Source organism: Poecilia reticulata, chromosome 19 (genome assembly GCF_904066995.2).
Source record: "Poecilia reticulata chromosome 19, P_reticulata-male-v2, whole genome shotgun sequence".
NCBI lineage: Eukaryota > Metazoa > Chordata > Actinopteri > Cyprinodontiformes > Poeciliidae > Poecilia > Poecilia reticulata.
In genome coordinates, this window is record NC_088848.1 from 20,924,094 (window position 1) to 20,936,677 (window position 12,584).

The window sequence follows — 12,584 nt, forward strand, 5'->3', positions numbered from 1 at the left end:
CTCTGGCATGCTGCAGCAGTGGTGCACTGCAAAAAACACAAAATCTCACCAAGGGTTTGTCTAGTTTCTAGCATGAATATCATAGAACACTTAAAATAAGACAAAATTATCTTAGAAGTAACTTTCAGCAAGATATAGGGGCTTGTTTTAAGTAAATAATCCTTAATGTTAATGAAAAAGAAGTACCAGTTCAATTGGCAGATTGAACTGGTACTTCAATCTGCCATGGAAATATATTGGCAGATTATTTCCATGTTATAAGTGAAATAATCTGCCAGTATATCAAATACTTAAAAAAAAAAATCAATATTAAGTGATTATTTGCTGAAAACAAGTTCCCATTTCTCGATGAAAGTTACTTGCCAGATCGTTTTGTCTAAATTTAAGTGTACTAAGAAGTTTTTGCTAGAAACCAAACCAAAAATACTTGGTAAGATTTTGTTTATTTGCAGTATGAGAGGGCAGTCAGAGTTAGCTACAGGAATCATGATGAAACCAAAGACAGACAGCCAAAGATACATAAATAAAAGAGGAAGATTTTTGGGCAGCCTTGAAGCTGATTGTTTCAGCACCTTTTGAATAAAATTTCCAAAACAAAATTTAGTTTAGAATTTTATAAATACCGAAAAGAGCCATTTATTTAACCCAAAACATGACTGCATAATGATTTCTTCTTATTAAAGTAGTTTAATGATATGTCATTTGAAGAAGAGTCCTGGACTAACCCCCAATAAAGATTAAATAAACAAATAAAAACACTATCAGCCTGTTTCCAAAAACTAACCTTGGTTTTAATTATGTGCTTTGAACAACAGTGAACAAGAAAAAAATTACAATTTTACAGACATTTGAGAGACACAAAAATAAACTTCTAGATTAATATTTTTGGCATTTCAGGCAGTTAGACCAAAGGAACCACATCCGACAGTAACTTCATGCACACCAGTTCACTTCCACAGACTTGAACTTGACTTTTACTGGATACGCCGCAGTATTTCTGCCTCTCTGTTGGGCTACTCTAACACCGGCACTGGTCGGCCTTCACAGCTCACAAATAACTGCACTTCACGTAGAACTTTTTACGTAGCAAGAAAAAAGGCACTGAGAGATCAGCTTGACCATGCTGCTAGACTCAAAGCAAGTTAACAACAACCAATTGATGTGTTTCATTCCAAAACTAAAATGTTCAAAAGTTCCTGATCACTGAAGTAAATAAAGACGGGTAATTATGTCCTCCATGCAAATGAAAGTCTTCATATTTATATGCAGCAGTTGAGTGGAATGGCAGATTCTCGTTTTTGGAATGAAATGTGTATTTAACATTCAGATGAACAAATTTACAGTCATTACAACCAGACATCCTAAATAGAAATATAAGGATAGCAGTGAAAGGCCTCAAATATATTCTCTACTACATTACAAAATATATTTCCACTTAAAAATACACAGGGTTTTTATTCTTTGTACAAGAATGATAATAAGACACTGTTAAAGAGACATTCATAAATGTGGCTACACTCTTATGGATAATAAGTTGTACAATAGATCCATGATGTGTTATTTGTAGGAACACCCAGTCTCAAAAAAGAACTACTGTAATCAAATAAATTCCATTTATACCACACAGATTTGTAACGAACCATAAAAAAATTCAAAGAAACTGCAAATAACTCACAGGAACTAGCTGCTTCTCCACAAATGCTAACATTTCATGCAAAAAGATGAGATCAGAGAGACAATATTTATCCAACAACATCCATAAAATAAAACTCTGGAGCTCATGTGATACTGCTGGGTCTATCTCAAATCCATGTTACTGCTGGTAGTGACTGTATGCTACCATAGCTGTTCTGGCTAGCTTGAATGCTACATATTAGCTCGACAAAAACAGAGCAGGATTTCACATTTCTTCACAGATCAGTCAGGTTCTTGTACGAAATACAATGTATTATTTGAGTTAAAGAAAGTAAGCCTTCTCTAAGATAGGCTTACTTATCTTATAAGTAAGGTAGGTACTTACATTTCACATTTAGCATCGTGGAACAATTTAGTAAATCGTTTCACTTTAGCTAAATTAGCTAGATGCTCATTAGCTTTACCACTGTTTATACAGCATGTGGTCCACAAAGCTTTACTATAAATGCTAACTACTAGGATTTATATTCATTTTTAACTTTGGAGAGAGATAATAAGCACATTGTAAGCATTAGGTCGTGATGTACAGGTTGACTTATGAAAAGGTTTGTCGGTTTTTCTCCAGGATGTGACACAACGACTGAAGGATTTAAGGCGAAAACACACCAGGAATGTCTCAGTGTGGTGTGTCATCAGCCATGGGTAGTATCTCCATTTATGAGTTATTGAGTTCATAATAGATTTCACCTACTTACTAACTCTATTGAGTACAGCTGCCTTGTTTTTGTGAATAACAAACTACCAGAGGGAAGTTTGTTGCGACTAAAAGACAAAGCGTTTTGTGAATGAGACTTAAAATAGAATAGACTGTTTTAGTAACAAGCTCCTATTTAATAAATAAACTTAAAACAAGAGAATGAATGACAAGCAGAATTTGAACTTTAAAAAAAAAAGTGAGACTTGAGAAAAAATCATTAAGTTCCCTCATTAGATAAAAACATTGGGGGAGAAATCCACATTCGCTTTATCAGTTTGAACTCAGTAAGACATCTATAGTGGGATTTCCATGCCATACAGACTATATAAATCATTAGCGACTAGATTAAAAGTTCCAGTAATGCCAAAAGTCTTTTACTTGAGAGTTAAGATAGATGACGAGAGATAAAGGCAATGCTTGTTTGATTAATTGTGATGGACTGGTGACCTGTCCAGGGTGTACCAGGCCTCTTATGCACTGACCATTGGAGGTAGGCACCATCTCCCCCCGCGACCCACCTAGAACAAGTGGATAGAGACATTGGATGGATGAAACTACAATGTAGACAGAAATTTGTACGTGAATAATTTTGCAGAAAAAGTCAACTCGCTGAGTATTGCATATTGTTTTGCCAAATTTTATGACATCTGTAAATGTTAAGGAAAAAAAAAAAAAAAAAAAAAACCTGACCAAAACTGTTTGCTTTCTCCTAATGAACCACTGCACACTAAGTAGACCATGGAGGAAAACTCACTGCCCTGTAGTGAAAGGAAACTCATTTAGCAGTGAAGTAAGGTTGCCATTATGAGCTCTTGTTACTATTCAGCTCCATTTGTAGTGAAAGGGGGAAAAGAAGATGCTGCTTTTCCTTCCTTAACCAGCTGCACATTCAACCGTCAAACCGGAGCACAAAGACTAGATTTGACCGGTGTGTATTTCTACTCTTGGCAGTACATGCTCAAAGGTTATTGTTCTGTCTCACGTGAAGCTTAAGGGAGAAAATAATGACATAATAAACTGCTACTCCTGAGGCGCCTTTGTTGAAAGCATTCCTCAAACTCAAAGTGGGCAGCGGGAGAGAAATACCTCTCCTGTCTCTGGGTTTTAAGAAGTTAAGAGTTTTCAAAAACATCAAAATGTCAATACATATAGTTTCAACTGTTTAAGTGTTTTTAAGGAGAAGCCAAAATCAAATACGGCAGCACAGCGCCTCCCGCACCTGTTGCTGCGTGCTCTTGCAGTCACCTTCTAGAAAGACAGATTTGTTGACTTGGAAACGGTTCCAGTCAAGAAAAATGATAGCTGCACAGAGGCACCACCCATCACTCTTACTGGGGTGGGATGTCTGTACAGCAGCGGACTGCTTTAGATTTTACAAACTACAATTAAACCTGTGTTTATACTGTATTTTTGCTAGGGTATCACATCAGGAAATTCTTGAGTTGTTACTCCTCAATAACAATAAGAAAAGTGACTTCAACCTTGATACTATGTCAGAGCTCACCAAAGCCCCCCTCATCTCAATAATACCAGCATCGTTCAAGTCTTCATCAGTGAGTGCTGAGTGGAAACCCACTCAGCTCTGTGACAGTCCAGCAGAAGTCCCCGCTCTGTCACAAAGTGCCCTGATCAGCAGTGAAGAATCCACTTTCCTTCTTTTTCCGTCTTCTCAGTCTGTGAGCCCTCCAACAAACGGCCGCCACAAGCAGCATCACCACGCCGGTGCACAGCAGCGCGACTGACACCACTTTAGTCTGGGGCAGGGTGTTGAAGGTGAATGTCACCCCGGTGCCCGCCATGCCAATCACGAGCGATATCACGCCGAACGGGAAGACGCAGCGGTACCAGGACTTTTCCGTGCCGCCCGTTGCCTGGGCGAGCCTCTCCAGGGTGTGGAGAGACTCCGGGGGTCTGGCCTGCCCCCGTCCGAGGCTGTCCTCCCCGTCGGCTCCCTCTCCGCAGCCGCTCAGGCTCTGGTTTTGATTGTCGGAGTCTTGGAGTGAGGTGTTTGCCTCACCGGTGTTGCCAAAGTCCAGATCTGGGTGAAGGACCGAAGCCGGGGGCTGGCGTCCAGAGGAGCAGCCCATCCCAGAGCTGCCGTCCTTGGGGAGCAGAGTGAGAACGGCTGCCTGACGCTGGTCCTGTCAGCGCGCCTTGTATTGAATGCCACTACACCGCTGCCTCTGACGTAGCGGTAGGATTCTCTGAAGCTGACGCTGACGTTGCTTCTAGTGTTTTTACTCGTAAGGTTTGCTGTCAGCATTTATCTGCAGCAGGAAAGAGAAGAATGAAAAGAGCTGAAAATAGACCAGGAGATGAGAGGGGGGAGGAAAATAGTACAAGATGCATAAAAAAATCACCTTACAAATTAAGTTGTACCTGCAACTTTTACAAAAAAAGAGGCTGAATGGATGAGATGAAACATGAAAGGTGATAAGACAGAGGAAGCACTCACCCTGTTATTTCTCTGTCCATCAATGGGAGATTGCCGCCAGCACAGGCTCGCCTCCTCAGCAGCCTGCATGGTTTGTGTGTTGTGATGTCGATGCTCACAGTCTATATAAGCAAGGGAGGAGAAGGAGGAGACTGTGGGAAGTGTCAGACACGAGTGGAGCATCGGATTGGCTCACTCGACAGACTGATTCGGAGAGGTGGGGTGGTAGAGAGGCTGACCGCTCTGCGCCTCCATTCATCGAATTTAATTCATTATTTAGAGTAATTTGAGATGCTCCTTTGATAGTAGATCATGCATGGTCAGAGGGAACCAATATAAGGGAGGGGATGCTTGCATTAAAAAAGATTAAATGTAATAGTGCTAGGTATAATGAAAATGACAGCAACGTTTTCATGAAAACTCACTTTTATTACTGTCACTAGTTTGTTTGATGAGATGTCTGATGCAAAGTGCTGTAAAACGGTATTTTCCCCTTTCCATTTTTTTTTTGTTAAACAACTGCTATTTCAGATCATCAGTCAAAGTTTTAAATGTGGCTGAATTAAAATAATTATCTAAAGAAAAACGACCCCAAATGGCAGCTACTGATGCCAAGAGCGGCATAACCATTTGTTAAGCTTCAAGATTAATTACTTTTTTGCATGACAAGTTGGCTTGGGTAACTTTTTTTTCTGGATTGTGCCCCCTGCTGGCGCAGTGTGGCCTGGTAATTGTTTGCTCTTCTATTGATGTACTGGAAAGGCAGATATCCAATGATTACATGAAGGTTTGGGGTGTTTGAGGCCAAGAAGGGTTTCCACCACATCCACCAAGAGGCTCTTGTCATCAGCGACTTCTGTGCTAAGGCCGGCATGCCTTCAACATTCTCCTGACTTTTGTTAGGTATTTATTACTCCTGTAATAAATATTTTTATTACAGGGCATAAAACCACAATGTTCTCTGTTATGGTCTTTTAGCCAGGACATAACAAATGGGGGCTCGTCCAAAAGGTCAAAGTTGATTAGAGGTTTGGATTTTTGTGTGCATGTTAAGGCTTTTCATTGATGTCTTTGTTTCCATTTGGATGTATAAATGGTGAAGTCAGCACCGCAGTGTGGGGTGGACACAGCTTTATCAAACAAATTATTTATTTATTTGGACACTATGCAGTGTTTTGGCAGATCACTCTGAACACACCACACTCAGCAGGAATGTCTCTAAAGATTATCTTAAGATCCATTCCCATAATCAGAACGCACTTACGATTGTCGGAAGGGAAATATTACGACAAAAAAATGGTATGAAAATCTTGCAGTGTGAACTAGGCATTAGGGAGAAAGTACTGTTTAAAAATGAAGTTTGAGAATTTTCCGTCTACAATGGAGAGCCATTGTAGACTGAAAATTGTCTACAATGGCTACACATATAGCTTCCATAACCTGTAGCAGATTTCCCATGGGAAAGAATCCTGTCTTTGGACTTATGTTACAATATCAGTAGTGTTCTCAATATGAAAACTATAGTTGTTTCTGGAATGATTGCTTAAATTGTGTTTTTTTTTTTTTTTAATTTTGTTTGATCTGCCAGAGGGGCGGAAGAGCAAGAAATGTAATTAGTGAGGAAGAATACAAATAAAAACAGTGAAATTGGATTTAAGGGATTTTCTTGTAGCAACAGATGTGCAGTTCAGGATTTACATCAAGCCATCCACAAGACATTAATTAAAAATCCTTCGAGCTCCTCTCTCCTTTCCCTCTCTCTCTCTCTCTGTCCTCCAGTTGTACCTTCCTCATTGTGTTCGTCATCCTTGCTCCCCTGCACAAAGACACAGCGGCTAGCTTCCCCACAGTCACCGTCTTTGTCACATTCCTACAGAGTATGTGTTGTTCAGACTACCTAGCCATGTTCAGACAATGTCAGCAGGACACATGAGCCAATGGCAGTGATCCCCTGGGGACAGATCGTATCACCGATAACAGCGTCAGTGAGTGAGTATGTGAGTGTGTGTGTGTGGGCACAGATATTGATGTAGGCCCTCTGTAATTTTCCTGTTTCTCGAGGCATTAAAAGTCTTCCTATCTGCGGAATCTGCCATAATTGTCCAATATCGGATTTGATCTCATCCCTCGCAGGCACTGCTGTGCTCTTGTTGTTTGCGTGAACCTATAAATGGAACGTCTGTAGAGTCAGAGATCTGTATTGCCACGCTCTAGTTGAGCCGCTATTGACGCAGGAACCCCCAAAGGGCACAATGCATAGAAGACTGAAGTTATGTCAGAGTCGACTAAGAGCCGAGTATCTCCTGAAGCTATCCTGATCTGTAGGATGAGGTCACTTGTATTTGTAGATCACCAGCCATAGTTTGTTTACCCTCTACTGTTTTACTGAGGAGAACCTTTCCAGTCACCTTTGCAACCTGGAGGCACGTAATTCTTAAGTGCAGTACAGTTGACCCCCTGGAACAGTTGAAATACACAAATACTTGAGACCCACTCGAATAAAAACACTTGCAACTCCATATTTTAATAATTCACACACCAAATATACCTTAACGTGCATTAGTACACTCAGTGGAAATTTATTTTAGAAGTGACAATCTCCAGTCTTCCTTATTTTCACTCTTGGGGGTACAGCCAATCAGAGCCAAGGACCACATATCTGGATTGGCTCCTTTGCAAATGCTATCCAATAGCTTGTCAGCAGCATTGTGCGTATGCATTTCAGTTTCCCAAGCTGGGTTATCTTTATCACACATATTTTAGATGTGTGCTATGAAAAAAATCAAATAGGTACATTTAAAAAAAATTCATATAACTGTGATCATTTGCAATAATATTATTGTTCCGACATAAATTCTGGAAAATATATATTTTTTAAATAGCGGCTGAACAGATGAGAGCGACACAAAGACCTTACACACTGCCGTCCGCCATGCTGGTGTTCACGCTCTAACAAAGACCAGCTTTGTGCCGAAGATAGCCAAACATACCCCCACACACACACGCACACACGTTGTCCCACCCACTACACACTGGGTCAGTGCAGCTGGTGGTCGTCTATCAGGAAGCGAGGAGAAACACCTCGACAGGAAGTTGGAGCTGATTCGGGTATGTGTATACGCGTCTGGGGGATTGTTAGTTGCAGCAAAACGTGATTGAAAATTACAACACTGATGACAAAAACGGCCAAAACTATGATCTAAATTTTCATTATATTCTCAGAGTTGTACAAGAGCTGCCAGCAAGTTTCTACTTCACATTTCGAAAACACAATAACTCCAAAAGGAGAGGGAGTTCTTTATTACACAAACTGTCTTCCATATTCCAAAATAGGGCAGCTGAATTGTTCCATATTCACAAATATTATCAATATGCACAAAGCATAAGTTGGCCCTTATAGAACTTTGAAATCGGCCTTTCATGCTTTTTTGTTGTAGCTGCAGTTTCTATGATGCCAAATGTTTCATAAAATCAACTTTTATTTAGCCAATCTTTACATAATTTTAATACAAGGTGTTCTTTAAAAGCTTGTTTTACTTTTCCTTTATTCAAACGACCATTTATGTTTAAAGAAATGAAAAAATGAAACTCACACCCATCACCTGTTTTAAACATAGCAAAATCTAAAGCTTTTAAAAAGAGCCCTGCTTATTTATTTTATTACATGAAATGTTGCAATTGTACAGTTAAGTGCGCTTTGTTGCTAATGTTGTATTAAGTGTCTTTGAAATGAATGTCTTTTTATAATGATGTGGATCCTAGGAAGAGTAGCCATGGTTACAGCAATGGCTAATGGAGATCCAAACAAACTGTACATCCACTACCATACGTTAATTCCTCTATTTGGGACAAAATCAGCATCAAGTTTATCAGAAAAACCAACATTAAGCTCACAACAGAGTCACGTTTCTTGTGGGTCCACTAACGTAACGGCTGCTGGAGGGACAGGAACACGACATTTGGTCTGGTGCCGTGATCAGCCTTGGCAGGTTGACCGTTGCCCTGCTGTCAAGCCCATATGGCAACCAAAGTAATGGCCAGTGAGCCTTTGCTTATTCCGCCACCCTCATACATCCTACTGAACAAGCTGTAGCCTGTTCACTTGGGGCGGATTCGATTCCAACTCTGAATGGCACAAATGGCATGTTTTTACTGGCTTGATTGATATTAATTGCTATAATAAGTACGTGTTAAAATTTGTATGTGTTGAATTACTGGTGCTGTTATTTTTTATTATAGTCCTGTTAAGAGATAAAAAGTTGTGTGCTAATACAAGTACTTTTTGTCAATGTGAGCTTAACTTTTCAATAAACATGTCCCAATATGTGCTTTCAATGTACTGAATGCATCAACAGAAAGCCAAACATAAAACATGAGGTTCCCATCTTCCTCTTCAAGGGGCAGTAGTATGTATTTTCCAGCCACATAGTGACATTTTATAGCATAATCAAGTAATTATGTTACTTTCAGTTGTAATAAAAAAGCTGTATGTATCAAATATGAGACTTAGAAGAAATTGGACTTTGTAATTTTAACACCTTAACATTGGGCCTCTGTCTCTTTAAGAAACTTCTGCTCTTTCGGAAACTCCATCTTCAGGAAGTCATCACAACATGGCTCCTCTATTAAGCCTTTAACAAAGATTTTTGCAGAGATTCACTGAGAAGTAGCCTGTCTAATGGTGCAGTTCCACCAGGTGTTTGTTAATTGCTGCTGGCTAGTCTGAAGGAGCCAAGAGTGGACGCTAGAAACTTGGAAACCACAGCTCTGAGGATTAGTTTTTGATGGACATAACATTGTAACATGATGTAAAGCTCAAAAAAGTTGATTTAACGTGATGACGTCCTTTTAAGGACTTGAAATCCTTTCTGTGAACATCTTAAACAACCCAGATTGAAAACAAGTTTGACTTTATGCCAACAACGTGGACAAAGCTCTTATTGTAGTTACAGACAGCCCAGTTCCAGCAACCAAACTCCACCAGCAGCCTTTGGGAAATGTTTCTAGTCATGATAACTCAATTTTAGAATTGAAATTGGTAAGATTAATGCAGTTTTGTGTTTGGTATTAAAGAAAGATATTAAAATCTGAATGGGAAAAAATAATTTAAAGAAATAGCAAAAAGATATGACTGAAAGAATATATTGTTACAAAAATTTTTGAATTTTGTTGTATTTTTGCTTAAATTCATATACTACAAATCAAATAGCAGGTAAGTGGTACAGCTTGCAGAATATCCCTCTAAAAATACCAATATATTAAAATCTTAATTTTAAACCAGAAACTTAAAAACAAGATTTAGAAACCATAATGGTGTCCAAGTCAGTCGCTTAGATACAGATTTTGTGAGCAAAGTAAAGAGCATGTGGCTGCATTCAATTAACTTACAAATTTCAGCAACACAAGATTTGTTATACGTCAAATGCTGTTGTCCAAGTGGAAAACCCACAAAACAAAGGTTTATCTCTGTGGACAGCAGATAAAAAAAATATTTAAAAAAAATACAAGAACTTAAGGGAATAGAATTAGTCACGTAAGCCTGTTGTACATTTGTGCTAACGCATCTTTTTCTGTCGCCCACCTGCACACCCAGGGGAACAATGGCTGCCTGCAGAGCGTCTCCTCGCCTTAATAAGGTTGAGGATCTCTCCACCTCCACGTCGCACATCAATACCTCCAACAGGAGTCTTTTGCTGTTGGGAGATAACGGGGGAGGACAAAGAAACCCTTGAGAATGGTACAAGAAAAACCGGAACAAAGCCGAAATAATTAAGCCTAAATGAGTTTGGCACGGAGAGAAATGAGCTCGGCGCTGAAGACAGCTGCACAAAGCAAATTAATTTCAATAGGCAAACTCTAAACTAAGGCGTCTAAAAATATATTAGTCAAAGATTAAGAAACGGTTGTTGGTTAAGGTGGGTTTAGTTTTAGGTTCACAGTGGTCAAAAAGCGAGGACGAAAACTACCACCATGAGGGGTGATGTTACCGGTTAGTAAAAAGAAAAATAAAGGTTTTTATTAAAATACAAATTTAAAAAAATTTGATTTTCATCTGGCGGCGAAACTCTAATGAATTAATTTAACTGCAATTAGTCAAAATTTAGCTTATTTTGTTGATAGATGGTTTTTGATTGTTTCAATTCAAAAAATCCTTTTTTTCTGCTAAATTCCAGAATAAGTAAACATATGAGCTCAACAACAAAGATATTTATTGTTTTTGATATGTTATTTATTTTATTCAACCATCAGATTGGTGCACAGACCGAATCTATCGTAGCCAGGTATGATAGATTCTTTAGCGTCGGAGACGTCTGTGCTGCTGCTGCTGCATATTTAGCTTTATTGATTAGCCATCACTATCTACACTAACTGTTTGAAGAATTAAAATTAGTATGAATTACAACAGCATTTAATTTCCCTTCAAGTGGGGATCAATAAAGTATTTTTGAATTGAATTAGAATTTAATTGAGATGCTATTTTAGGCTTGAATAGCTTCACTAACAGGCTAAACTCCTTTTAGCCCAACTTACATTAGTCGTTTCCAGTCCCAGCAGATTTGAAGCAAAAATTAAACACCAGTCGGCCAAAAGAAGAGATTTTGTCGGCCATCAATGTCTCTTGTGTGTCAGATTTACGGGTGTACCAGAAACACAGATATATAAAGGTTCCAGGGTTGGGACTTTTGCATATAAAAAAGGGATTAAATGCATTGAAATTTTTATTTTATTTATTTATTTTAATCAAAATTAACGTGTTAATTTTGAATAAACGCCCCAATATGGGCTAACAATTTTATCACAGTTTTATCACAATAGTACCCGTTTTAATTATAAGACAGGTACTATTGTGATGACAATAAAAATGATAAATTTATGTAATAATTTTTTTAAGGTAAATGCATGACGGAAAACATAAATACTGACATTTCTATTTAAAATAATCTTCAGGACACCATATTCTTAAGTGTGTTTTATATCACTAAAATGCATAAAGAGACTCCATTTAATCATATTTTTGAAATCATTGCCATTTATTTATGCTCTCGTGAAAAAAAAATTATTAAATTTTTTTAACACCGCTAGAATTTATTGTGACGATAACTTAAAAATCTTGTGACAAGAAATGTATCACAAAAAGTAATAAACGATACAATAAATGCCCATCAATAGCACTAACTTTTATAAAGTGACAAGATATATATATATATATATATATATATATATATATATATATATATATATATATATATATATCTTGTCACTTATGTTATAGGTCAGATGGATCAGTTTCATGTTTCTCACAAGTCAGTAGAAGTCAAATGAACACCGATGAAAACTTTCAAAGTGTGCAACCTTAGGCCATGCTATCTGATGCACTGAGCATTAATTATCTCACACAGTGCAGGAACTCAATTAAATAAATTAGATTATAGCAGTTTATAATGTTAAAGGAAAGTACTATGAGTCTCAAAAGGACAGACGCTCTAGTTTTGATTTCATTATAAGACATTAAATATACAAAACAAGTGGGAACAGTTTGGAAAAACAGAAATGGGGTGTATAAGAAACTCGTCTAATGCCATGTTATCTTTTCAGAAACTGTTATGCATTTCATCTCTTCCTAAAAAGGTCAGCGCGCGTTTTGTTTGCGTCTACATTATTATCCCTATTCAGCGTCGAAGCCACGAGGAGCTCACGGATTGCCTCTGCTGCCTTCATTCAATTAAAAACTCGCTCATTGTTCTGCTGCATCCTTTC

At 38.2% G+C, this 12,584-nt stretch overlaps 1 protein-coding gene across 3 annotated transcripts; it reads right to left on the reverse strand.

Annotated features, from left to right (window-relative positions):
- Positions 1–769: 769 nt before the first annotated feature.
- On the reverse strand, positions 770–10,519 carry LOC103482041 (transmembrane protein 100). 3 transcript variants are annotated; one of them, XM_081600783.1, is made up of 3 exons: positions 10,408–10,519; positions 4,848–4,948; positions 770–4,659 (listed from the first exon to the last, which is right to left on the reverse strand). In XM_081600783.1, exon 3 carries the CDS (start codon positions 4,477–4,479, stop codon positions 4,006–4,008), a length of 474 nt encoding a protein of 157 aa, XP_081456909.1. In that variant the 5' UTR covers positions 4,480–4,659; positions 4,848–4,948; positions 10,408–10,519; the 3' UTR covers positions 770–4,005. The 3 variants fall into 3 exon arrangements, with proteins under 3 accessions (XP_081456909.1, XP_017157186.1, XP_017157185.1); XM_017301697.2 differs by having other exon boundaries at positions 770–4,689; XM_017301696.2 differs by lacking the exon at positions 10,408–10,519 and having other exon boundaries at positions 4,848–4,979.
- Positions 10,520–12,584: the final 2,065 nt, after the last annotated feature.